Consider the following 27,339-nt stretch of genomic DNA (forward strand, 5'->3'; position numbering starts at 1 on the left):
CACAAGAAACGGACACAGCACCCCCACGGGACTCTCAGCTGGGCACCACGTGGAGTCTGGGCAGAGGGCTGCCAGGAAGTGGTGGGAGCCGAACCCACGAGAGCCAGCTGGGCGGGTAAGGACGGACGGGCGGCCACAGGACCTGGGCAGCCTCGGCGTCCCAGACGGCACAGCACCACAAGACCAAACGTGTAGATGTGCAGCTGCGTGGCACACATGGCGGGGAGGATCTTGAGCTACAGGGGGCTCAGAGCCAGGTGGCCGGAGGCGCAGGAGATGCGGACGGGAGGGTCTGGGGCTGTTGGCCAGGCGCCCTCTCCTGCAGCCAGACACCTCCCAAGGCTGGGCAACAGTGGCCAGCAAACTGCAGAGGCCACAGCCATCCTGAGCCCCCGGGGCCACGGAATGACGTGTGCGCCCTGGCAGGGCCGCCTCCCGGCCCTGCCCACCAGTGCCCTCCCTGGGGCTCTCGGGGCCCTGGGAACAGCTGTGCTCCCATCCCCACAGGGCCCAGGTGCACAGCTTCTCGGGCGGTCGTGGTGGTCAAAGTCAGTGCAGCTCAGACAGCAGAGTATGCTCCCTGGGCCCAGAGGGCAGGCGTCCCAGGTCACGGAGACTCCAGGGAAGGTTCCCTGCAGCTTCCCCCAGCTCCCAGCACCCTTGGCTCGGGGCCGTGTGGCCCCGTGGTATCTCCCCTTCCACTCGTGTAAAGATTTTCTGGGCCAAGGCCACCTGAATGCAGGGGGGCCTCACCTCTAGCTTCAACCAATCACTCCTGCAGAGGCCCTATTTCCAAATAAGCCCTTGTTCTGAAGTTCAGGTGGCCCTGGACTGGGGGACTGATGACCGCAGCACAGACCCTGGGTGCAGCTCTCCACCCAGTCATGCTGCAGCCCCCAGTGCAGAGTGGCCGGGCTCGGGCCAGTGCAAGCTGGCTCAAACGGCCCTGGTCCAGGTCCAGTGGGTCTGAGCTGCCGGGTCTGTACCGTGCCCTCCCCAGGAGCCCCCATGTCACAGGAGAAGCCGAGGCTCAGGGGAACTGAGCCCCTGGAGCCGCCCAACCCAGACAGATCCCAAGCTGTGCACTGGGCGCTCCCGGCTGCAGCAAACCGGCTCGGCGGGGCATCCAGGTTACTGCAGGAACACCTGCGCCGCTCGCTGGTCGCATTACAGCACAGGCCGTCACACGTGGGCTCCTTCCCACCAATCACCTTTGTGGTGTTTACTTTTCAAGAGGCACCATGAGGGAACATGGACATCAAGCGAGAACCCCACAGGCGAGGCTGCGAGGGTGGGGTTCTGCCCGGTCCCCAAGAGAATGGATCGAATGTCATCTCTCCCTGTGATTTGGGGAGGGTTCACCTCTCATGCAGCTGCTGCTTTGGGTCATAAACAGTCAAAACAGTGTTTGGACCTGCAGGACATAGCACAGCTTGGGGACCCCTGTGAGATGCCAAGGTGCCTGAGTGGCACATGCAAGGGACCCCTGTGCTGCGGGGGAGGGAGCTGTGGCAGTCCAGGAAAGACGCCGCCCTGCAGCCCACACCAGGATGTGAGCGACGGGTGGTGGGCACGGTCCCCCAACCTTCATTATGTGACCTCCAACCCAGCTCTCCTGCTGGGGGCCCACCTCCGACGGACCCAGAAAGGCACAGCTGCAATCGGGGGGCTCTGGGGCCGGGTGGGGGCTGAGGGGCACCAGCTACTCCCGAGAGCCAGCCACATGTGCTCGTGGCCTGTGACCCAGCCGAGGCTGTCGGTGCTGCCCGGGGATACAGCAGGGGTGCCTCTGACTGGAGGTCTCCTACCTGAGAGAAGTCACCGATCTTTGGCAGGAAGCTGGAGGTGGTGGCCGTGGGGCCATAGCTGGTGTCCACACAGGGCTGGCCAACAATGAAGGAGGTGGAGTTCACGAACTGGCTGGAAGGAGGCAGGGAAGGACAGGCAGCCATCAGAGGTGATGGGGACACAGCCCTCCCCACCGCACGTGCAGCAGCGCAGGCGCGGGGCCGCCCGCCCGCAGGGACAGCTCTGGCTTCTTGCAAACACAGCTCGGCACGTGGCACCCTAGGGAACCTTGGGGCTCAGGCTGCGTGTGCTTCCAGCCCCTCTGCACGGGCCAGTCCTTGGCCCGGTTCCAGCCCCACGCCCCCAGGAAAACTCTTTCTCACCCTTCAAAACCCACCTCGCTCTTGCCCTCGGCAGGAAGGCACCCTCCTGGCTCCTGTGCCCCCCAAGTCTCTCAACCCCACCCGGTGTCACACATGACCCCCCCGTGGAGCCCCCCAGGTCTCGAGTCCCCACTGACTCTGCCCTTTCTCCTAGCATCCTGCTAAGACAGGTCACAGCTGGGGGGTCTTGGCTGTCTCCAGGAGTCCAGGGCCTGGCCCGCCAGCAGGATCCTGAAGCCCCCCGGCTGTGAGCTCTGTCTTCACCTAACCCGTGACTGCACGGCTGGAAGGCACAGCAAAGCCCCCGAGGGCAGTGCAGCCGCCCAGCAGTGCAGTGGGGGTCCCTGGGGCTCCCTGGGGCTCCCGGGGCAGAAGGAACTTACTGGTTTTCGCTGGAGAAGGCCGGACATGGTGCAGGCGGGAAGGCGCTCCACCAGGGGTAGTGCAGCATGGCGCTCTGAAAGGAAGCGGGCGTCAGCATGGGAGGGGTGGAGGGCCCTCCGTGACCCAGCTCCGGGGGCCCCGATGTCGGTGATGAGTCTCGCCCTGGGCCTCCTGGCTGGGTCACCTGAAAGTCCTGAACCAACCTGTGCCTGTTTCCTCCCCACGTGGGAGAGCCCACCAAGAAGCTGCAGAGCAGATGAGATGCCAACCCACATGCGTGAAGGGCTCAGGCTGGGGCCCCGGCGCCCCCAGAGGGCCTGGGAGCCGGACGGACGGCCCACCTGGGGTTCTGATCCAGAAACCTGCATTTCACACAGGACCCGGGTGTGCTGGTGGCCCGGGGACCCCGCGTGGGAGCACCCCTTCTGAACACTGGGGGATGCGGGGGCAGCCTTGAAGCAAGACAGTGGCAGCCCCTCCGGGCACCGTGGGGGAGAGCGCGGCCCGCCAGGGCAGGGGGCACTGCTCACTGAGGGAGGGGACCGAGGCTAGGGCAAGGGGCTCCCACCAACACCGCGCACCAGCCCAGCCTCCCGGAGCACCAGGGGCCAAGGGGTCTTCTAGAAACAGCCAAACACGGGCATGGGTTCCGGGGATCCTGCTCTGGGAAACGCCAGTGGGTGGCGGGAAGGGTGAGCCTGAGGTCGGCCTGCACTGGGTTGTGACAGGCCGAGCACGGCTGTGGCGCTGTGACACTCACACCCTCTGTAGCGTAGGGGTGGCCCATTCACCCTCACACCCGGGCCTGCCTGGCAGGGGTCGCCTCCCCTACGTCAGCCGCTGCCCCACACCGGTCCCGCCGTGGCTCACACGGACCCCCTGTCGCTGGGGAGAGGCCTGCTGGCTGCAGCCACCGTGTCCGCTTGTCCCAGCTGGCACGGCCGGCTGGGAGCGGGAGACCAGCGGCTTGGCCCCCCCACCGGCCCACTCAAACCCCGCTCCTCAGTGAGGCCACAGGAGGCCGTTCCCGGGCGGCCGCTTCCTGGCTCTCCGCAAGACTAACTAACCAAGGGCTGGCCCGGGACCAGCCCCAGATGCCCAGGGGCCCCCCGGGAGCGCTGCTCCCATGGCCCCTCTGGCCGCGGGGAGGAGCCAGCCCGACTTCCCATCACTGCGCCCCCACTCCGACCCCGCAGGGGCCTGTCAGCGCCCGGATGCGCAGCCCCAGAGAGCCGGCACGCAGGAAGGAGGGGAGAGACACCGACTGGTGCAGCCCGGGGCTCAGGCCTGTGCTTCCAGGAGCTGGAGAGGCCGCAGAATAAAAACATGAAAACGAAGAGGTGGGGGGGGGAGGTGGGAAAGAAGCACAGGGCCCCTCCCCAGCAGGAGGGCCGAGGCACGAACACTCCCAGGAGGAATCTGCTGTGGAAGCCTCCGGAAGGAAGCCACGGTCCCTGGGCCAGGAGGGCAGGGTGGAGTCTCTGCAGGAACCCCCACTTCACCCCAGGGTCCTGGTCAAGCGTCACTTCCCTGCTCCAGCTGCGTTTGAGAAGAGAAACCCAGCTAGAGAGGGGGATATAAACTCGCAAGGCCAAGGGCACTTCCGGAACATTCCAGAGCAGAAGTCCAACTCCAGACTGCGCTCGGCCTCTCACATCAGCTGAACTAAACCGTCTAGGGCGTGAGGAGAACATCCTGGCCCCGGCCCAGGGAGTGGGAGGGCGCGCTGGCACCCCACAAGGGGCACGGACGGCCTCGGGGCCTCGGGGCGGCGGGGAGGACGGAGGGGGCTCCTCCGCCCACCTGACCTGCTCTGCCTGCCCTCTGGGGCCTTGGGCTTGCAGCCCGGGAGCCCGACGAGGCTTCCAGCACCCCACCCTCACCCCTGGCACCCACCCTGCAGAGAGGGCACCACACAGCCAGCAAATCAGAGCGTTCCTCGGCATTCTCCACTTGCAGTCAGAGGGGGCAGCCCCTGGGGTGTGACTGACCCAGGAATGGTTACCTGACCCCAAGCAGCCAATCCAAGTCTGCCTCGAGATTTTCGAGGTGGAGATGAAAGACTGGCCCTCTCCTGGGACATCGGCCCAAAGCTGCCAGACCATGTGTAAGCTGGTGTAGAAAGGCGACCCTCCTGCGAGGGTGGCAGATAAAACAGAACTGCCTGATAAAATTCAGGATGTTTAGGGAAACTGGAATGTCTGATAAACAACAAATAATTCTTAGTGCAAGTACTGCATGAAACATACATGCGTAAAAAAGTATTTGTGTTAACATGGAATGTAAATTTCACGGATGTCGCTATTTTCGTCTGCTAAATTCAGCCACCTCAGTGACACTGACAGTCCTGAGGGGGCGGGGGGGTCTATTCCCACCTGTACCACTCAGGGCTCCTCCTGCTGAGCTTGGCTCAGCCCAGGACAGGAGAGAAATAAAGCATGTCCTGGCCTCACCAACCTGGGTGCACACCCAGTGCCTGTGGGGGCTGCAGGGACTGTAGGGCATGCCCGGGCTGGACCTGTGTGTCCTGGGGGTGACCCTTACAGCCGGTGGTCCTGCAGGAACAGGCTGGGCGCACACCCTGGGGAGGGGCCAAGCTCCGGGGCTCAATGAGGCACCTCCCCTGCATGAGGGTCCCTGTCATGGCCAAAAATCCCCCCATACCGGTTTCTGAGACCCTCTGGTCCCCAAGGGTTGTCCAGGCAGAGCTTAGGTCCTGGCCGCTGTCCAGAGTCACCATAAAGGGGACGGGACGGGAACACATGTGGAACGGCTCCATCCCCTGCAAACCCGCCTACTGCTTGCTCTGACCCAGGAATTCTATACCAGAAACACACCCCCAGGAAAAATCCAGGAGAGGGGAGGAAAACACTGCAGTGCTATTTATAGTGGCAGAAAACTGGAATCACCCCAAGGCCCAACAATAGGGAAATAATTAAGCAAATCATGGGATGCTGACAAGAAAGAATTCTGCAGCAGCGCCACTGAGAATGGCTAGCACGTGCTCGGAGCCTCCCACGGGGCGAGCTGGAGCCCCGAGGAGCACACACACTCCCGCTGTGTGGTACACACGGCACGGGCTGGGATGACTGGACGGGGCTCGGAAGGCGGTGGGCGTGTGGAAGATCGGGCACACGCGGGTGAGCTTCAGCAGGGAGAGGAGGTGGGGACCCTGGGCTCAGCAACCCTGACTCCTTTCTGCCCCTGCCTCCCAAATGTTCCCCGCTCCTTCTAGGGACTGCGTGTTCTGTGCTCTATCGTGTTGGGGTACCATATGGACACAGCTGAGTGAGGAGTGGATCTGGGCCCACACACACCCTCCCAGCCACTCTCTCATGCTCCACCTCCTGATGGCACTAAGCATCTGACCCTGAGCCTCACCTGACCCCAGTGGCACCCCCTGTGGCCCCACCGAGCCCCAAGCTGTCCTCTGGCACCAAGCACCTGACCAGCCTCCTGGCAGCTGGGGTTCCCCCCCCAGAGAACCAGTTTCACCCCAGAAAAGAAGGGCTCCAGGCTGGAGAATTCTGGACCCTCCCCTTCAGGGGGCTGGTGTACCTGCTTGTCATGGGAGGAGGCTCCGCCAGCACCCGTGGCGGCTTTATTACTAACGATACCTGACTACACCCTCAAAACCTGGGAGCCAGCGAGGCGCCCTCGACGGGTGAACGGTCGAACAGACTGTGGCCCAGATGATGGAATGATACTCAGAGCTCAAAAGAAAGGAGCCCAAACCATAAGTGCACATGCCTGAGTGACAGAAGCCAGTCGGAGGTGACACACTGACTCCAACTTGAGGCCTTTGGGGAAAAGGCAGAACTATGGAGACAGCTGCCAGGGGCTGGGGGAGGCAGGGACGGGGAGGCGGAGCACAGGGACTTGGCGGAGCGACACGCTCTGTGTGACACTGTAAGGTGGACAGCATCACCACACACTCGCCCACACCCACGGAACACACAGCACTGGGAGGGAGGCCTAACGGAAACCACGCTCCGACAACAGTCACCGTGCGTGCACCGACAGTAACAGCAGCGCTCTTGCTGATGCAGGGTGCTGACCGCAGGGAGACGCGGGTGTATGGCAATCCTCCCTGCAGCCTTCCTATAAACCCAAACAGCTTACAGAATAAAGTCTGTTACACTGAAGAGAAAAAACACTGAAGACCAGCCAGTGACGCAACAGTCCTCGCGGCATCGCATCCCGAGGACAGCCTGTGCTCACCTGGATGCCGGACCCGCACAGTGGGGTCTGCAGGGGCGGTGGGCTGTACAGGACACTGCCGGCCGGCGGGGGCTCGTGCTGAGGGAACTCCCCATCCATGGCGGGCCCCAGTGCCAGCATCAGGAGGCTCCAAGATCTGGGCCGCAGGGCATCTATCTGGGCTTTCCGCTCCTTGGTGGCGGCCTCATGACCTGGGGAGAGAAATGCACGTCTAACCATGCCGGGCGAGGGCACCCTCACAGGGGACAAGGGGTACAGGCCAGGCCTGCCCAGAAGGAGTGGGGTTGCCCCAGCCAGTGTGTGCAACACCCCTGCCCGTGCCCACCCAGCCTGTCCCCCCCACAGCGAGAGGGTGGAACTGGTGAGAGCTGCCAGGGTGCAGCTGGGCTCCTGGACTCTCACAGGGGCTGTGCTGGGGTGGGCAGGGGCTTTCTGCACCAACTCCAGCCCGAGCACCCCCTCTGCTGCCTGGACAGGACCCCTGCTCAGCCTCCAAGCTCCATGCTCACACAGAGCCCCACCTGCTGCCCCACTCCCCTCCTGGGGACACCGGGCCTGGAACCCTCACCTCAGGCCCCACCTGGGCATCAGGTGCTACCCAGGACAGCTGAGTTCTGCGAGGACACAGCCTCTTCAATGTGGCTGGGTTGCCTGCCACTGCGCAACCCCCCTCCATTCAAGGGACCAGCTCTGGTGCCGGGTCACCCCACAAACACCTCAGGCCCAGGGGGATAATCCAGCCACCTACAAAGAGACCGCGAACTCTGAGACCCCCAGAGTGAGCAGCAGAGCACTGGGCTGACCCCCGCGGCCCTGGCTGTGTGGCACAGCACGTCTAAGCCTGGGAGGCAGGGTCCGAGAGGCCAGGGGGCACCCTCAGGGGCACGGGCCAGCCCTTCCCCTCTGCAGCCAGAGGGGTGGGGCTGAGCTGAGCCTGAAGAGCCCCCCAGCCAGATTCAGGGTAAGGCGCCCAGCATCCCACTGACAACACCCTTGTCCTCTTGGGTAGGCAGACCCGACAGGGGGAGAGCCACAGGGCCGACCCTGCCGCACACGGTCTCCCACACAACCTCCACCTGCCCTGTGGCCTGGAGCTGAGGCCCCTGGGCACCCCCACGGCTATGAGCAGGGACTCTGGACTGCCCACGTGCTCCCAGGCGCGGGGACCTCAGTCACCCCGGGAAGCAGGAAGGGGAGGCAGCCGCCACCCTGGCCAAGCCCTGAGTGAGGAAATCCTTGGGACTTCCAGTAATCGTGTGCACACGCGGACAGCTTGTGCAACCCTGTGGGGGCCAGGGTGGGGCTGCCTCCACCCCGAGCTCCTGGCCTGGCCAGAAAGGGGGCCCACAGGGCCAGCTGCTGCAGGGATGGGTCCAGGCCCTCCGGGACGGCTGCTGGCAGGACGCCACTTCCTGCGGGCCTGGACCCTTGGAGGCCGGACCTCCTCCTGTCCCCCCTCCAGTCTCCTGCACACCTGGCGGCCGACAGCGGCAGGGCTCTCCTGGATAGATACACCGCTACTCTGGGAACTGGGGTCAGGAGGATGGGGTCAAACCTAGTCGGCTAACAGCGGGACAGCGCCTGACAACTCGGGACCTTGGCTACTCTGAGCCTTGGTTTGCTCTGGAGGACGGCTTATTTGGGGTATGAGGACAGGGTGCACGGGCACTCACAGAGCCCTGGCCGCTGCAGTCTGGTGGGCTCCTAACCTCACCACTGCCATGCACCCCACCACGGCCTCCTCACCTTAGAGGCCACATCTCTAAGCAGAGCTGACCCCTTCCCTCTCTAGCTTCACAATGACAGAGCCTGGGCTGTCCCAACAGGGGCACCATGGGCTATGGCACCCAGCCGGCAGGCCGGGCCCCACACGCCGCCCCTCTTGCCCTCGCTCAAAGTCCTAGGGGCCCTATCTGCAAGCCCCCTTGAACCGGTTTGAGTGGCAGCCCCAGAGGGCTCAGGCAATGTGCTCTCACAGGAGCCCAGAGCATCACGCTCTTTCAGAGAAGGACCTTTGCCACCTGTAGACAGGGCTCCAGACGCGGCCAGGAGAATGGGACCTGCAGGGCCGTGACACTGGGGAGTGTAGGGGGTGCTATGGCAGGGCCTCTGCATCCTCTCCTGCCACAGATGCAGGGCAGCTGCTGCGCCTTGGGGACCCCAGAAGGCTTCTCTGACCAAGCGAGGACTCAGACCTGGACATAGGGAGGACTGTGGGGTGGGGACTGAGTGGCCGCATGACGGGAGGTGGGGGTCAGACCCTCACATGTGGAGGAATGCAGGGGTGCAGACACTTAGCAAAGTCAGGGGCTCCTCCAGCTTAACCACGGAGACCACTTAACCCAGCAACTCTGCCCCCAGCTGGTGTGCGCACACCCAGGAGACACAGGAACACCAGCCACACAAAACCAGAAGCTGTGTCTGCAGCAGCACAAGCCCCAGAAGCCAGAGGGTGGAAGACGCCAGGTGTCCACCAATGGTGAGTGGACACAACCCACGTGTCCACCCACACACGGAGCATCGCACAGCCACAAACAGGAGCAGAGCCCTGCCAGGTGCCACACATGGACAGACTCTGAACACACGGTGCTCGGTGAGACACACTGAGCCATGCGGTTTGACCCCACTTCTGTGACACACCCACAACAGGTGCCTCCATGGACAGAATGTGTGCTCACTGGTGCCGGGGGCCAGGGTGGGGGCTGCGCTAGGGTGGTCAGATGTTCTGCGACTACACGAGGTGTGAAGGTGAACACACCAAAGACCGCTCACCGGTCACGTAAAGGGTAAGCTGCGTGCTGTGACTTTCACGCCATGCCCACTGCCGTCCTGACCCCCAAGGCCACTCCGCGGTGCCCCCATCCTGACTTAGGTCCAAAGTCACGTCTCCCGGCGCCTCCAAGCCCGAGGCTTCCTGCCCCCACCCCCTGCCCCAGGCACAGGGGTGGTCTGTAAACAGCCCTCCCCTCCGGCCTCCACCCCATCCACCCCGTCCTGCGCTCTGCACCCTGCCTCCAGGACCGAGCTCTCCAGAACACGCTGCAGCCCCGGGGGGCTTCCGGCTGCCCCGGGATCAGCCCTGGAGGGCATGAGGCGGGCCTCTAACAGGGACATCTAAGAGCCCGCCCAGCGGGCCAGCAGGCTCTGGCAGTGGCCGGTGTGTATTTTTAGACGCCTGTCTCAGGGCCGCTGAAGGGTGGGCGCTCCCTTGGGCCTGCACTTCACCGCCAGAGCCCTGAGGATTTCCTTTAGAAATCGGGTTTTCGAGTGAGTCATTGTGAAAGAGAAAGGTCAAGGAACTAGTGGCCCAGACAGGACAACAGAGGGTGTGACGTGGGGGAGATGAAGAGCTGGGGAGGCCGACCCCAGGACACGCCCCTGGCTGGCGTCTGACTGGGTCTGCCCTCTGCCACTCACAACCTCAGCCAGGTCCCCAACCAGAGCCGGCTAGCGGCAGCAAGGACCTGCTGGCCTTCCCACAGACAGCAGCCCCTCCACGGGACTCCAGGTGAAGGCCCCGGGATCTGGGACGCAGGCTGGCTGGGGCTGCAGAGGCCGGAACCCACATGGGGGCCTGGCCGGCCCCAACTTGGCCAGTGGGGAATGCGTGGAGGAGGACCTGCCTGTGGAGCCTAGGGTGATGGGGAGCCCCCCTCAACTCACAGGTCACAGCCGTCCTGGGTCAGTCCCCAAGCAGATGTGTCCCAGAGAGGCGTCCCTGCCCCCGGATGGTCAGGCCAAGATGGCACGTGCTGACATCAGCAGGGCGGAGAGACAGCAACCCTGACTGAGCTGGACGTGGGGTGAGGCCCCATGACCTATCCTAGGGGCACCAGCCCGAGCTGAGGTCCTGCTGGGACCCCCACGGGGCCCATGCCCCCAGACAGCAGCCTCCATGGGTGGGCCAGCCCCAAGGACAAAAAGGAAGGGAGAAGAGAGGGGAGAGGGTCCCAGGGGAAGGCAGGGGCTCTTTCTTTCCTTATCTGCTGGCCACTGAGGCTGGGACAGTACTTGGCTGGGATCACACAGGGCCAGGGCAGACCCCAGGGACCAAGGGTCAGGCGGGCGGCTGAAGGCCAGCTGGAGAGCCACTGGGTTGTGGATTTGGCGGTGGGGCCCAGAGGTACCGGGCCAAGCAGAGGGACAGGGGAGGCGTACCGAGGCACAGGTGTCCCCCAAATTCATGTTCTCTGGGAACAGATGCTCACTTGGAAATAGGGCTTTTGCAGGTGAAATCAGTTAAAGTGGGGGTCACACTAGAGTAGGGTGGCCCAATACAAAGATTAGTGTTCCCCTAAGAGGAACATCTGATAAAAACACACAAAGAAGACAACGTGACCACAGGGGTGGAGGTCTGGGGGCTGCAGTCACACGCCCAGGGGTGCCTGGGGGCCCCCCGGCACCTGGAGAGGCAGGAAGGACTCTCCCCTGGAGCCTCCGGAGGGGGCGAGGCCCTGCCCTGCCTGGACCTCAGACAGCTGGGCTCCAGGATCGGGAGAAAACAAATCTCTGTGGTTTAAGCTGCCCAGCCTGCAGTCAGCTGTTGTGGCTGCCTGGGACACAGGGACAGTTAGGGGAGGCAACCCCAGCTGAAGCCACCCACCCCTCAGCCCGAATCACTGTGCCCCCAGGGGGCCAGGGGCACCGCCGACTGGCACGCCTGGCACCAGGCGTGACCTCAGGTTTCCAGAGTCCCCAGGGGGCATCTGGGACGCAGGGCTTGGCATGCCAACGACGGGCAGGGCCAGATGCACCTCCCCTCTCCACCGTGCACACACCAGGCCAGGACGAGAAGTCCACTCAACAGCATGGAAGGACAGGTCACATTTCTACTCCTAATTTGAAGAAAGGCAGCCTGCAGGACCCAAGGCCCTCCAAGGCCCCCACTGGGAGCGGGAGTCTGAACTGAGTGGCTCTTGCAAAATCTGTCTGGCTCTGACACGAAGTGCCCTGCACTGAGGGTACAACCCCAGAGCTCCAGGCCTCAGGAGCAGGTGGCCACCGTACCCAAATGGGTGGACAGACCCCGCAGCCTCTGCAGGCCTTAGCCCTGGCCTGGCACGGTTAACATGTGGCTGATGGAGGCCCCTAAGCGAACAGTGAGTGGGGCAACCTGGTGGAGGGCGACTACACAGCCTGTCACCCACCCAAGGCTGCCCGCCACCCCTAGCAGAAGCAGCAGAGCACTGTGGGGCATGTGCCCAAGGGCAGACCCAGGCTGGGCAACAGGTACAGCCACTTAGCCCCCCAACACATCAGATAGGGCAGCTCTCCAGAACACGTGTGCATAGGAGGCCGTGGAGTGGGGTTCCAGACACACTGATTCGAGGTCACCTGTAGGGGCTGCCTCTCTGGCCTCTGGCCCGCAGACCCATCCGCTTGCCTGGGACAGACCAGCTGGCTAGGCAAGGTGGGTGCTTTACAAAGCAATTTTTAACAGACGACGGGAGCGGGCAGCACCTGTTTGCAGGACACACCGGGGTCCTGGGGCCCTTAGGAGGCCAGTCAGTGCCCCGCCAGCCCCAGGGCACATGGCCCTTTGCCCCAGCCTGAGGGCCGAGTGGAGCTCAGGGTCCAAGACAGGGAGACTCCTCTGTCACAGCTGGCAACAGAGTCTGGATCTTGGAGGGGTCCCCACAGAGCTGGTCCCCCTCTGCCCAAAGCAGTTCAGCATTCCCAGGGTAGTGCCTAAGGGTTTCCCAAGGCAGAGGCACCAACCCCCCAGCTCTCTGGTGGGGACTGAGTTCCAGCCTGCTAGCCCACCCTCGCTTGGAGGACCTCAAAAACTGCCTATACTGACAGGTATAGAATAGCTTCCCATGGCAGCTGAGCATCTTCCATGTGAGCCCCCTCATCTGGGACCAGCCTGCCCAGGACTTGTGCTTATTTGTGGCCTTCAGACACTCTGAGCTTGTGGTCTCCTCTGACCCTCAGGTCTTCCTTCCCTGGGCAGATGTGAAGCCAAGTCCCACTGGTGCCCACTTCCCAGTCCCCTGACACTGACGTGCCCTGGTCTGTCTGGGGTCCATGCAGAAGGTGGTCTGTCCCTTCAGGTGCTTGCTGCCATCCCTGCTTGATGTCACTTCTACCAAGCCCCTTGGAGAGTGGGCAGCAGCTGGGGCTGCCCAGAGCTGGGCCACGCCAGTCCTGGGAGAGTAGGCTGGTGGATCAGTGCCCCCTTGGGCTCCTTCAGTCCAGCTTGGTGCCAAGAACATCACAAGGGACCTTCATCCAAGCTCGAAGGGCATTTGTTTGGTCCACAGGAAGAGGAAAACCCTGCAGGCTCTGGGCTGGGCTTGGGGATGGCGACCACTGGGGAGTGGGCAGAGACCTCTGAGCTGCAGTAACAGGAACTCCGAGACCCATCAACGGAGCCTGGACCCATTTTTCCTTCTGCATCAGCAAGTAGCAACAGCATGCGTGCACCCTCCCACAGGTCACAGGTTGTGGGTCAGAAGTCCAGGCAAGCCTGCCCTCTGGTCTGGTCTCGTGAGGCCTGGGCCGCGCCACGTCCTCTGGGGAGAACCCACCTCCAAGCTCACACACTGGTCAGTGGGCCCGGGAGCTGTCGTGTAGGGCCGCCCGCCTTCACTGCCAGCATGGCGCATGGGGGCCTGCAGCCAGGACACTCCTCTGCTTTCAAGGACCTTGTGAGGACACCGGCCCCGGGTCACCCGTCTCAGGGAACTTGACCGAATCCCCTCTGCCCCCGTGAGAGGACACACCCACAGGTCCCGGGACCGGCCGACCACAGAACCCAGGCAGGACAGGTTCACGTGTGACCCATGGCCTGGCCCCACATGGTAACCGGTTCCGGGGGATGGAAGCCCCCTGCAGTGCCCTCTCAGGGGAGCCTCCCAGGGCATGGAGAGGCCAGCTGGGGCAGCACAACACCCCCCTACCCCACCTACCAGGAATGTGGCCCAGGGCTTCCAGATGGGCTGGTTTTTCAGGAGAAGTGGCAGCTCTGGATTTGGGGTGGCAGCCCCTGATTTCTCAAAGCTGGCAATCCAGTCGTCACGCCCACCCCCTCCCTGATTAGGCAGCTAGCTCCAGGTTCCCACGGTGAAGGGGGCCCAGCCGCCAGGCCCCAAGATGACTCAGGAGCCCCCAAGGCCATCCCCGACACCCACCTGGGGGTTCACTCACCCCGAGCCCCAGCCCAAGACGGCAGCAGAGCTCTGAATCCCATCTGATGGAGCCCCCAAATGCCCCCAGCAACACCAGGAGAGGCTCTCTTGGCCTGTGCTGCCAGCACCAGGCCAGGCAGGGACAGAGAGGGTCCTGCACCCCACTTCACAGCTTCCAGCAGCCGTGTGGCACACAGCCGAGGAGAACGTTCCAGATGTTGTGAGCAGTCCTGACAAGCACAGGTGCACTCCTCCCACAGGGCCTGCCCCCACCCAGCCCCCTACCTTCCACCCCCTGCGGTCACAGCCCAGGGGTAGCACGTGCAGCTGCCTGGGGGGGCCGTTCCTCAGCTGAGGCCTCCTCACCCTGGGCAGCAGGAGGGACACTGGCCGCCCCTGGCGCCTCTGACTCCCGCCCCACCCGGCGGTGAATCAGTGCCATGAAAGTTTACTGCCCGCTGCAGACCCGGGTCCGGCCAGCACCCCGGTCACCCCAGCTTCCCGTGTCCACAGCATTTGACTATGCGGGGCGGCAGACTCCCAGGAAACGCGGGTGACCAGCCTTCCGGGATGTGACAAACAGCATTTTCGAAACGCAGTGGACCTTGGAACAGAGGCAAGCTGGGCCTCTTTCAGTTTCACTTGGGATTTTTTCCTAAGGGGACAAGCCCAGCCTGTGGAGGCAGCCACTTGGGCGGGGAAGGGGCCTGGGCGGGAGCTGCCCCAAGGTCCACCTGGGCAGCATCTCCCTGGGTGCAGAGAACTGAGGGTAGGGCCAGCGGATGCCCGGCTGGGAGGGTGCCTGGGAAAGAGAGCCCACCAGCCCCTGGGGGGCGCTGGGGCTGGCCACCCCCAGCACAGAGCAGGCGCGCACGTAAACACTTCTCCCCAGCAGGGGCCCCGGCCCCACGGGCACACCCCTCCTAATCTGCTATGGAAGCTCTTTCTGCCCCGGAGGCAGCCCTGTGCACAGCACTTGTCACAGCTGACTGGGTTGGCACACACTGGCTGGGGTCGCGCCCCTCCCCACTGTCAATGGCCCTCCTGGGGGTCCGGCCAATAGGGGAATCTGCAGGAGGGCCAAGGCAGGGCTAGCCACGGCCCTGCAGGGCCTACACTCTGGGGTCCCGTGCCCCAGGCCCCCTCCCCACACCCTGCACTCCCTCCCCACCCGCAGGGAGAGCCGGAGCTGGCCATGGCACCTCTGCCTCCTCGCCGCGGGAGATGCCCAGCGCCCGTGTGTGGCTGGCAGCAGGAGGCCACCTCCCAGACACCTGCTCACCCCCAGGACACAGCATGGGGTGGGGGGGGTGACGTGGGCCCATCCCTGCTGTCCTTTTTTTCTTGACATTGACCTTGTTTTACAGAAACACCATTCACACACCACCACTTCACCTGGTTACAGCATATGACTACTTTTCAGCACATCCGCAGAGCTGCACACCCACTACCTCTATGCAATTCTGGAACATTCCATCAGGCCTCAGGAAGCCCCATCCCGTGAGCAGCGCCCCCACGCCCTCCCCAGGCCCTGGCCCCCACGAGCCCACTCTGTATCTGTGGACCTGCCTGTTCTCAATATCTCACATAAATGGGACCATGCACTGTGGCTTCTCACGGAGCCCATGTCTCCAGGGCTCTCCGCGCGTTGCAGGTAAACTGGGGGCAGGCCTGACCTCTGCCTCCCCAGGGCACCTGGCAGGCAAGCCCAGGGCGGTAGGAGACAGAGCCCCAGCATCAGGAGTCAGGCTGCCTCAGCCAAGTCGCCAGCCGGAGGAGGGGCAGCCACACCTCCCAGGAAGGGAAGAGCAGGTGGCTGCCGTCACCACCGGCAGGAGAATGGAGGTTTGGTGGGCAGGAGTGGGACAGCACAGGCCCCAGGCACAGGCCTGGGGAGTTCCACTCAGGGGAGGGGGGCCACGCCTGCTGGGAGCCCCATGGACAGCAGGACTCGAGGCCACACCTGGGACTGGACAGACGGTGAGATGGTGGGCCAGCCGGGGGTGGGGTGGGGCACCTACCAAATCTGGGTGACTGCATTCTGGGCTACACCGGACACCCAGCTCTGCCCGGCCCTCCCTGCTGGCTGACTGCAGCCCTTGGCTGTGGAAAAAGTGGCTAGAGACACTCCAAGCCCACCCACAACAAACTGCTCTCACACGTACATGCAGACACAAAACACAGGAATGTGCACGCTTAAACACACCCATGCACACTCCCGAGCGTCACATGAACACACAAGCTTGCGTGCCGGTTCCCACGTCCACCCACACCTGCACAACTGGGGCAGCACGGGGATGCCGTGCAGGGCTGCCTCCCTGCTGTGTACCCTCAACCTCCAGCTTACACCTGAGGGTTACACGACCCACCCCCGATGCACCCCCTATGGGAGAAGGCAGATCCCGCTCTGCTGTGCAGAGGCTTGTCAGGGAGGCCCGTCCTGGGAGGAGGCGCCTCTGGGGACCAGAGACAGTGCCCTCTTTATTTCCAGCTGGCTCGGTCAGCATTTCCGCCCGGGCCTCTGCTGGAGGGGCATCCCAGGCCTCGCAGAACCGAGCTGGGCCAGCCCAGCTGGTCACACCCCACATGGGCCAGGCCTGCAGACTGTGGGGGTCTGGCCTCAGTGCCCCCCAGGTCGGGGTGGTGACTGGCCCAAGGTCACGCAGCGGAGCACACTAGCCTGGGGCTGCCCACCTGCAAACTGCTGGCCGGCCCATCCCAGCCCGATTCAAAGCCAGTTGCTAGACAGACTCCCCTGGAAACCTCTGCCACTGCGCAGATGGTTCCCCCTACACAGACGTGCACGCTGTCACTCACTCACATCCTGGCTCCAAGCAGGTGTGAGCACACGTCCGCTCAAATACTCAGAAGTGCCCTCCTGCCCTCTGAAATCCCAGGGCTCCTTCCCCCAGTCCACACTGGCTTACCGCCTGGAGGTCTAGCAGGCGCCTTCCTGCTCTCCCCAGCCACAGGGGTCCCGGGGGGCCACCCACTCAAGCTGCCTTCCCACTCGGTGTCCTCTACCAGGGCTCTGGAGGCAGGCTGCAAAGGTACAGTGGCCACAGGCAGACGGCCCTGCAGCCATCACCACCTCCGGGGCCTCCCCTGGGAGGACGCAGCATGTTTGGGAAGAAAGGACACAGACGGGCCCCAGGCCTTAGCCTCAAAGACAGCGGCCTTGACCACTCCCAAGGGCCTGGACACACCGCGCCCCCGTACCAGACAAGCAGGACCCAGGGCAGGAAGAGCCCAGGGCAGGGTTTGGAGCAAGGCTGGGACCTCAAATCCATCCACCGAGGCCGGCCTCAGGTCGTCTCTGCAGGCTCACGCCCTTGGGGACCTTTCTTCCCCACTGGGGCCTGGGGGCCCTGGCCCAGCCCCATTTTCCCCAGCCTTCGCAAAGCACCCATGTGGACACACCCACTGAGCCAGCTCAGAGCCTGACTGTCCCGCCCAGCGGCAGGTAAGCTGGTTCCTCTAAAGTCAGGCCAACACCAGCCCCTTCCCCATGCCTGCCCGGAAACATGCACCACCCCCTAAACTGCCGGCAAGCTTCATCTGAGCCAGCCAACAGGCCTGGCAGCCTCCTGTCCGGGCTGCAAACAGATGGCACCAAACCTGGCCCTGGCAGGCAGTGGACAGGCAGGAAGGACGCTCAGGGCAGGCGGGACCAACACCAGCTCCGGGAAGCAGAAGTTGGGGGCGCCCAGACACACTTTACAGACCCGGTTCTTTTTCCCTTTTGGGAGACACCCTGCCTGCCCCTTCCAGAGCTCAAGCCTGTTGTCCACGCCCTGCTCCCCCCTACCCCAGGCTGGGATGGTCCCAGCCAGGCCCTCCAGGCCCACCAGCCTGCGCCAAGGGCTCTGCAGTGCTGGTCAGAAGCACACACACAGGCAGGACCTGCCGGCCAGCCCTGCCTTCCCACCCACTCACACCGGCTGCCCCCCTCCAGCTCCCCACAGCCCTGTGCCAGGGGCCACCCTGCCTACCTCCCCCTCTCCACCCGTCCTTGGAGGCCGGGTTCCAAAGCCAGCTCTGAGTGACACTCCCACCCAAAACGTTCTGCCGAGTCAGCCAAAACCAGTGAGGTTCCCACCCCAAAGTCCCCAGAACAGGGGTGCCGGGCCCTCCTGGTTCACGGAGGGCAGGGCAACAGGGAAAGGAGGGTGCACTGAGGAGGAAGGGGCAGGAGTCCCCAAGAAGCCTGGGTCAGGGGTCACCAAGATGGGAGAGGTCAGGAGCCATCCAGGAAGGGACAGGCTGGGGTCGCAGAGGTTGAGGGTCCCAAGAAGAGAGGGATCAGGGAATCAGGAGGGGCAACTGGAGTGGGGGGGGATCACAGGATGCCGGAGGGTCAACCAAAAAGTGCGGGATCAAGGGTCACCAAATAAAGTCTTGGGATCACCAAGGAGCACAAAATACAGGGTCACCCAGGAAGGAAGGGTCACCTAGGAGGGCAATCAGGAACGGCTGGGGAGTCACCCCAGAGGGTGGGAACGAGGTTCATGCCCCAAGACGGTGGTGCGTGGGGCACAGAGAAGCATAGGGGCGTCGGTCACAGAGGAATGAGGGTTCAAGGCTCGGGGTGACGCAGGATCCAGGGTCGCTGCGGAGGGCGGGTTCAAGGTTCACGGCGCAGGGGGGCAAGGTCGGGGGTCGCGGGGGAGCGCAGGAAACAGGCTGGCAGTTGCGAGAGGGTTCAGGGATAGAGGTGGAGGGCAGGGGGGGTCACCGAGGAGGAGGGGGTCGGGGACAGCCGGGAGGGCGGGTCAAGGCTGGCGGCGGAGGGAGGGGTCGGGGGTCGCGACGGGAGGCGGGGTCAGGGTTCTCGGCGGAGCGAGGGGTCGCCAGCGGGGCGGGACCGAGGCTCCCGCGCAGGCGGAGTTGGGGCCGCCGAGGCGGACGGGGACGCGCCGCCATGCCCCACGCCCGCAGCCCTGGAACCCCGGAACCGGGCCCGGGGAGCGGTCGGCCGCGGGCAGCCAGGGCCCGGGAGGGCCGGGGAGCGCGGCTCGGGCCGCGTCGGGGCGGCGGCATCGGGGCGGGTTCAGGCCGGATTCGCCTCACCTCGGACCCGGGTCCGGCCGGGCGCGGAGCCCGCGGCACCTCCGTTTTTCCGAGCTTCGCCGGGGCAGCGCTCACTTCCGGGTTTCGGGCGCCATCTTGGAGGCCCTGCTCACTTCCGGTCATGCCGCGGGGCGGGGCTTCTGGGCGGGGCGGGGCGGGGCCGTCAAGCGCTCAGAGTTCCGGAGGCCCTTCGGCCTTCCCGCGAGGCCGGCTGGGGTCTGGAGCTACGGGTTCGAATCCCGCCCGCCGCGCGTCTGTTGCGACCTGGCACGTGCCGTTAAACCTTGGGAGCCTCAGTTTATCCTCTGCACCCTAAGAGAGTCGAGCCAGCCCCACCTCCAGACCTTTGCACCGATGACTTTGAAACTACTGGGGCTGTTGTCAACCTGGATCTTGGCTCCAAAGGCCCCTCCTCAGAGACTCCCTGGAAAACATCTGAAATGGCCTCCTGGTTCCCCAGTCATGCTCTTCCCTGTTATTGCTTCCCCACTAATAGCTGTCTGCTCATTAATCTGTCTCCCACCCAAATAGGAATTCCGGGACCCCCAGGAACCCCCAAAATGCAGTCTGGCACATGTATGGGGGCGTTCTGGCAAGCACCAAGGACCACCCCAAGAGAAGCAGGATCCTTTCAGGCAGGGCCACGGGGACCTGGGTGCCTCCACTGATGACTTCCTCCCCATTAGGGTTTCCAGGGGCAAACGAAGCCCAGCTTTACCAAGATTTCCGACACTGCCAGGAAGAGGGTGGGCCCTGGCCCTGGCACGGTCAGCAGTTTTCCTGTTACTTGAGCCCATTGGACCCACTGCGGGTTGGGCTGTAGTGATTCCAGAAGATCTAGTGTGGGAGACACTACCCCCAAACCCCCAGCCTGATTTTCAGCAAGGAAGGTGCTGCCACCATTTCTCTAGACACCCCTCACCACCAGCCAGAGGCGTCCTGCACTCATTCCAAACCCCTGAAATTAGAAGTTACCTCTCCACATTCTTGTTTATTCATTCAATGAACTTTTATGGATGCTGCTTTGAGCCTGGCCTTGAGCTGGGCAAAGCTGGGACCCCTTGAAGAGGATCCGTTCTCAGCCCTGCCCTCAGAAAGACCCCAGTCTAAGGGAAACAGGGCCAGGACCAGGCATTCCCATCTGCAAGATTGGGCCTAGGGCCCTGGGATGGGTAAAGTTTGTGCATCATGGAGAAGGGGTACTGAAGCTGGGGCTTTGAAGTTTAAATAGGAGTTTGCTAACCAGGCAAGAGTAGGAAGGGCAGACCTAGCAAAGTAAAAGCAGTTCACAGACCTGGTCTGGTAAGGGAGTTGAGTATGTTTTAAACCTGTTTGCCCTACATAATTGAGGCCAAGGACCCCTGTACACAAACCCACAAACACAGGAAGCAGATGGGGATACTGAGACCTGGAGAGGAGAAATGGTTTATTCAGAGCGAATTTTTCTTTGGTATGCATAGTTTTTGGCAATTTGGGTTGTATGTGACCTTGACTTTAAAACTAGTTTTTCCACAGCTAGTGAAAAAAAATCAAATTGAGCAATAGTTAAGATTCAAAAGGGTGAAAAAGCCAATATGGGGACAGACGGCTTCCCATTTCCATCCATGCAGGACCAGCTGCACAATTTGCAGGGCCCAGTGGGAAATGAAAACACGGGGCCCCTCATTCCAACAGTATTAACGATTGCAATACAGGGACAGCAGAGCATTAAACGGAGGGCAGGGTCCTGAGCACCAGGCCTGGGGCAAAGTCCTAGTCACTCACCCACAAAGCCAGGCGTGTTCACACTGGAGGCATCTGAGGTAGCAACTGCCACTAGCTGCGTTTTGCCAGTGGGGAAACTGAGGCGAGGAACAGAACTGTTCAAAAGCTGGCCCGAGGTCACAGAGCGAGCCGTCGGGAGGCATGGACCCAACTGCTGCCACGTCCACCTCTGGAAACCACGAGGTCTCTACGGGTAACTCTGCCCAAAATGGGGGCAGTTTGCCCAGGCCGGGATGGGTCCGGCCATCTCAGAACAGAGGAATCTGCTAAGTCTGGGGATGTCAAGGGAATTAGTCAGATTTGGGGATTTCCAGGGAATGGTTAAGAGGCAGCCTGGGAGAGCACAAGGCACATCGCTCCAGAGCTGGAGGCCTGGCCTGGGGATCATCTCCACTCACATACTGTGTGGCCCCTACAAAGTTACTTGACTTCTCTGTGCCTTGGTTTCTGCACATGTAAAATGGGGACAGGGTAATCATAGTAGCTACCTCCTACATTGCTGAGCTTTTAGCTATTACAAATATTTCCAGGTGAGCATCTGGATCTTTCTCAGCAAAGCCCACAGAGGTCTCCTAAGGAAACCTTGAGTGAGGTGATAGTAACGGTGAAGGCTGGAGGTCGGATAGGAGGGATGTTCGGTGCCAGGCTGGGCCAGCTCCCAGGGCCCAGACAAGGGCCCCCCCTCCTGTGGGGACAGGGCTCACGGAAGGCTGGAGGGCTGGCCAGCCTCGAGGAAGCAGGGTCGGCAGATAAAACGCAGGACACCCAGGTGAATTTGAACCTCAGGCACGCGGAGAATGACTTTATGTCCCAGGCAGTGTTTGGGATGGACTCACACTAAAGAAGCAACCGCGTCTTGGGGCTCCCAGCTCTCCGGGAGCCCGCTATTTCCACTGGTGAACTTGGGCAACCCGACGTGGGGAGGCCGCAGATGGAGGTGGGGGTCCCAGAGCCAGGCGGGGGTGCTCGGGGCACCGCGCACGCAGACCGGGGCGCTCGCTCCAAGTCATTCCCGACAGCACAAAGCTTTGGCCTGACCCAAGGCCGGGTCCCCGGGGGGGTGCTCCCCTGTGCCACGACGACGAGATGTGGGAGCTACCCCTCGGCTTCCCCCGGCAGGGCCCCGGGGCGCGCGGCGGCGGGCAGGTGAGCGGCAGGTGGGCCGGCGGGCGGCCGGCGGGGCGGGCCGCGCCGCTTCCTGTTTCCGCGCACCCTGGAAAGCCCCGGCGTTCCCGGCAGTGGGAGCGCCCGCCGCCGCCGGCCCGGGACCCTCCCCACTTCTCCTTTCGGCGCCACTTCCCCAGGCCGCACCCCCTTCCCCGCCCTTCCCGCGTGCCCCTCTTCCTCCCGGGCCCCAGTCGGCCCTTGCCGTGGTGCAGAAGAGGAAACCGAGGCAGGGGCCCTGCCCGGCGGGCCGCCCCCTCCAGGCCACTTGCCCCCTGCCTCCCTGCCTTTGTCTCCCAGATGCTCCCTCCCCGACCTCCCCTCTCCCTGCACTGGGCCGGCCGCCCTCCCTGAGCCCAGCCCGCCCTGCGCGGTCACCACGCACCCCCGGAACCCCGGGCCCACCTGCCGCTGGTCCCGAGCTGTCCTCCGGCGGCGCTGGCCGGCGCGTTCCGGGGTCCTGCGGCTCCCTGGGTTGCCCAGAGCAGGATCGTGCCAGGTCCGGCCCGGGCTGCCTCTGCGCCAGGAGAGCTTCAGGGAGCGCAAACCCGTCCAACGGGTTTGAGATCCGCCCCGCGAAGGCCTTCCCGCCTCTGCGCTGAGGCCAAGGCACTGGGGCTGCAGGAGTTCAATGAGCCGCCAGATGCAGCACCCCTGGGCTGGGTGGGGAGCAGATGGAGAAGGGGGACCAGGAGTCCACCAGACGGGACCCAAGGGGAAGGACTGGCAGGGAGAAGAGCTCGGAGGGGATCCCGGCCAGGGGGTGGGTGCAGGGGCCCAGAGAGCTGCCTGTAGGCTCTGTCCTGGGGCAGTAGGGAGCCATGGAAGGTCATGGAGTGGGATGGTCAGGGCGGGACTTCCATCAGAAGGTCACTCCATCTGCCGGCATGTGCTGGATGGGGTGGGGAGAGGGGCCCCATTCAGGTTCATCGGGTGGCAGGACCGAGGCTGGAGGAGGCTGAGCTGTTGCCCCAAAGCCAAAAGAGCCAAAGTTTGAAAAGGGCCAACAGTGAGCCAGGCTTGAGCTGAAGAAGAGTTAGGTTAGGGGAAAGGACCCTCGGGATGCCCCCTCACCCAGTACTCACGCCCAACCCCATGTCAGAAGAGGACTCGGCTTTGTCCGGCTTTGTCCCCAGGGCAGCGGGGAGCGGTGGAGGATTTCAGGAACAGTGGAGACTCAGCAGGGGCAGAGGGGCTAGCCGGAAGGTGGGCAGGGGAAAGCAGAGAAGGCTGCCTGCCGGTCTGGGGCCACACATCCGTCCAGGAGGCATTTGTCAGGTGCCTCCTGGGACCAGGACCCCACCAAGGACAGAGCACATCCCGGGATGTGTGGGGAACCACAGTGTGGGGCACTGCCAGGAGGGTCCCTGCCCACCAGTGCCAGGTGAGGGTCCAACCCCCAACCACCACGCAAGGCAAGGCTGTCCTGCTGGGTGGAGTCAGTGGTCAGGCCAGAGCATCGATGTCACCTGTTCTGGGACTTCCTGAACCTTCGCCTTGCATCTGCCCAGCCCCACAGGGACATTCCAGGGCAGCCAGTGCCCGGCTGAGTCACGTCCAGGTCCAGGCCACGTGAGGGACCCAGGCTCCTAAGGGGCATCAGGGACATTTGGAGAAGTTCATGGATCCCGCCACCTTCCAACCCCCAGGCTTAGGAAGAAATCAGACTCCCCGGCTTTGGGCCAAGGTCCCCATCAGAATCTGGGGGGCAAGAGGGGGAATCAGGTCTAACAGGTGAGAATTGGGAAAGAGGTATGGGAGCTGGTCTGGGGTTTCTTCTTCCCCTATTGGTCTTCTCTGTCCCCAGGGCTGCAAGGATAACCAGCAAAGCAGCGCTTTGGGGCAGAGGATGGGGGCTAAGAGCTCGTGGGTTCAAATCCCAGCTCTGCCACCCAGTGGCTGTGTGATCCCAGGCAAGTTACTTAACTTCTCTGTGTCTTGGTTTCCTCATCTGTGAAATGCGGATAATCACAGTGCCTCCCTTGGAGGGTTTTTGTGAGAATTTGCTGAGGACCAGTTGAGTGGGGCTTGGGGTATGGCGAGGACTTTATGGTGAAAATATTTACAAAACAGACAAATTCATAAGGGCCAAGAAGTGCAAACAACCCAAATACTGCTGAAGTAGGTGAACAGATACACACACACGTGTACACACCACACGTGGACAGGCCCTGAACCCACAGTACTCGGTGAGACGCCAGATACAGAAGATAACACAGCGTGTGACCTGAGTTCCGCAACACGTCTACAGCACATGCAGCCACAGACAATGTGGGCCTGTGGGTGCCGGAGGCTGGGGAGGGTGGGGGTGAATGCTGAGGGCGACTTGACTTTTTCAGGAAAGGTCTTGAAACTAGAGAGAGGTGGTGGTTGCACGATGTCCCTGCTCTCAGTGCCATTGACCTGTATTCTTTAAAAATAGTTATTTGTATGGTATATGAATTTCCCCAAGATAAAAAAAAAAAGAAGAAAAGGACAGTGAACCCTGGCAATCCGCAGGGAGATACATGTCACACTGGATTGTCCTCGGATCCTGAAGTTGCAACCACGCTATTGGATGAGGTCAGAGCCCTGACTCTGAGCAACAGGGCCCTCTCTTGAGAAGTTCCGTGGCCATCGATGGTGGTCAGCCATGTGGACAGCAGGGACCTTGTGGTGGGGGGATGAGAAAGACATATCAGTGGCCTTCCTCCCAAAACCCATCACACTGGTCTGACCCTAAGAAGAACCCCAGACAAACTGCAACTGAGGAACATCCTACAAAATACACGGCCAGTCCCCCTCGAAACTGTCCCATCTCCAAAAACAAGGGAAGTCTGAGAAACTCTCATAGCTCAGGGGCACCTAAGGAGATGAGGTGACTGAACAGCAAGTGGGATCCTCATGGGGTCCTGGGGCCGAAAACAAACACTAGGAAAAATGTAAAGAAACCTGGGTGGGGGGAAACAGAGGACTTCAGTTAATAATAGTGTATCAGTGACACATCCTACAGGATGTAAGGTGCTGACAGCCTAGAGAGAGGAAAGTCAGGGCCAGGTCTGTGTGAAATCTCCATGCTCTCTGCAGCTTTTGTATAAATCTGGAACCAAGTCTATTAAAAAATAATTAAAGTATAGAACCTGACTCCTGTACTTCTGCCTTGTTATTGCTCTTGCCAGGGTGTGTGCTGCTGGGGATGAGGCCCACCCAGGCTGTTTATCTGCAGCTTCCATTGCCAAACCCCCGGCATAAGTCTCATCTCCCAAACTGGTTAGAATATTTGGGTTGCAAGTGACAGAAACTGAAACTGAGACTGGCATTTTTTTTTTTTCTTATGGGAATTTTTTGCTCAAGGAACTGAAAGGTCCAGGGATAGATACAACTCAGGGTTCTCCCCCTCAGCACTGGTGACATCTGGGACTAGATGGTTCTTTGTATTGAGCAGCCTTCCTGGCCCCCTGCCCACTCGATGCCAGGAGGACCCCCAATTTGTGACAACCAAAAATATCCCCAGAATTGCCCGGATAGAGACATGTGAGTCCATCTGGTTTCAGGCTTGGCCAGATCCAGGACCCTCAAACAGTGTCACAGATTCACCTCTCTGTCCATGTCTTGACTCTGCCATCCTCTTTCTTGGCTTTTTCCTCAATAGTCTACACACTTACGGGGACAAAGACGGGGCTGGTAGCCCCAGGACCAAATTCCCCATCCACTTAACAGCCCAGCAGAAGGTCAACACCCCTTCCCCAAGAAAGGCAGCAAAAATTCCAGGGAAGGATCTGATTGGCCCAACCTCAGTCACATGTCCTTGTCAAACCAATTGCTGTGGCCAGGTAATGGAAAGCTCTGATTAGCCAAGCTGGGATCACATGGTCATATGGAGTCAACCAATGGGGTGAGGCCCCTGGACTGGCAGGAATCAGGAGTGGCCCTGGGCAGTAGACACCCCTGGTGGGCAGAGCTGGCTGGTCACCCCTGGAGGGCTTGGGGCAGCAGCACCAATAGATGAATGAGTGGCACATAAGAGTGTTCAATAAATACATGCTGGGTGTGAAGTAAGTAAGGGATGGATGAACAACTGCGGGTGGGGTGGTCACCACATCTAGCCTGTATCAGCTAGCTGTTGCTGCATAACAGATTTCCCCGAGCATAGTGGCTTAAAACAGCACGCATGTTTATTACGCCCCAGTTCCCGAGGGCAGTGGGATGCTCGGCTCGGGCTGCAATGCTGGCGTTGGCCAGGGCTGGGGTTCATCAGCAGGCTCGGCTGGGGATGGGTCTTCTGCCCAGCTCTCTCTGATTGATGAAGGACTTATTTCCTTGCGGTTATAGGATGAAGGGGCCTGGTTTCTAGCTGGCTGTTGACTCCAGGCTGCCCTCGGCCACACTTGGGCTTCTACAACTTGGCTTCTTACTTTGTCAGCCCCACAGGGGAGTATGGACACCCAGTGGGCTAACATGAAGTCATCTGTAAGGTAACCTGATGGTGGACTGACATCCGTCACCCTGTCACCTCGGCCACGGGCTACTGGTCCTGCCCACCCTCAAAGGGACTGGATGACCCAGAAACATCATCACCAGGAAGTGGGATATGGGGACCCCTTTTAGGGGCTGTCCTCCAGGTGGCCTCAACAAACTCTGGCCCGTAGGCCAAGTGCAGACAGCTTTCCATCTTTATTCAGTCCTCTTCGCACTGAGAATGACTTTTAGATTTTTAAGTGGTGGGGAAAAAAAATCAGAAAATGTGAAAACGATGTGAAATTCCCACTTTGGTGTCTGTTAATGAAGTTTTATTGGCAAAACCACACCCATTTAAGTGTCATCTACAGTTATTTCTGTGACACACTGAGCTGTCTTGACAGTCTGCCTGGCCTGCAAAGCCAAAAATACCAGCTCTCTGGCCCTTGACAGAATAGGTTGACTGACCCCTGCTTCTCCTCTCTGAACCCAGGATTCTCCTGTGCTGACTGGGGGATCAGAGAGACTGGACCTCAGCCTGGAAGCCAGTGGGTGGTGACCTTCAGGTCAGGGCGTGTCAACCACTATGATCACGTGACCCTTCAGGTGGCCCAGGGGAGGGAGCCTCCTGCAGTTTCTCCAGGGGGGCAGGTGGGGAGAGGCAGCCACACCTGTGTGTGACACCTACACGCACTTGCATGTCAGAAGCAGAGCACAGTCATATGCCCATCTCAAAGAGGGCCCGGCAAGAGGATCCTGAGGATTGAGGTAAGGGAGGCGCTGTATGTGTTTCGGGGTGGGGGGCGCTTGGCCAGGAGGCCCTGGCCTAGGGCCACTGGCTCCAGACCACCCCAACGAGGCCACAGTGGCCTGGCCACACCGAGACGGCAGGTCCCTCATCACTGCTCCCCCGGTCCAGCCTCTCTCAAGCCTCAGTTTCCCCAACTGCAGAATAGAGTCTCGTATCCATGCTGTCCCAGAATTCGTTTCTGTGCTGG

At 61.8% G+C, this 27,339-nt stretch overlaps 1 protein-coding gene across 6 annotated transcripts in view; it reads right to left on the minus strand.

Annotated features, from left to right (window-relative positions):
- The window catches only part of SBNO2 (strawberry notch homolog 2), a 47,545-nt gene extending 24,569 nt beyond the window's left edge, over window positions 1-22,976 (minus strand). For 2 of the 6 annotated variants that reach the window (XM_057489596.1, XM_057489597.1), the window contains exons 1-3: window positions 6,777-6,967; window positions 2,555-2,628; window positions 1,809-1,920 (exon numbers count right to left, since the gene is read on the minus strand). In XM_057489596.1, the coding sequence (XP_057345579.1) occupies window positions 1,809-1,920; window positions 2,555-2,628; window positions 6,777-6,896 (306 nt within the window). In that variant the 5' untranslated portion in view covers window positions 6,897-6,967. Of the gene's footprint in view, window positions 1-1,808; window positions 1,921-2,554; window positions 2,629-2,758; window positions 3,023-3,431; window positions 3,586-6,776; window positions 6,968-18,976; window positions 19,109-22,309 lie in introns of those variants that run through there. The other 4 variants (XM_057489595.1, XM_057489594.1, XM_057489598.1 and 1 more) reach the window with 4 other exon arrangements.
- Window positions 22,977-27,339: the final 4,363 nt, after the last annotated feature.

This window comes from Manis pentadactyla, chromosome 12 (assembly GCF_030020395.1).
Source record: "Manis pentadactyla isolate mManPen7 chromosome 12, mManPen7.hap1, whole genome shotgun sequence".
NCBI lineage: Eukaryota > Metazoa > Chordata > Mammalia > Pholidota > Manidae > Manis > Manis pentadactyla.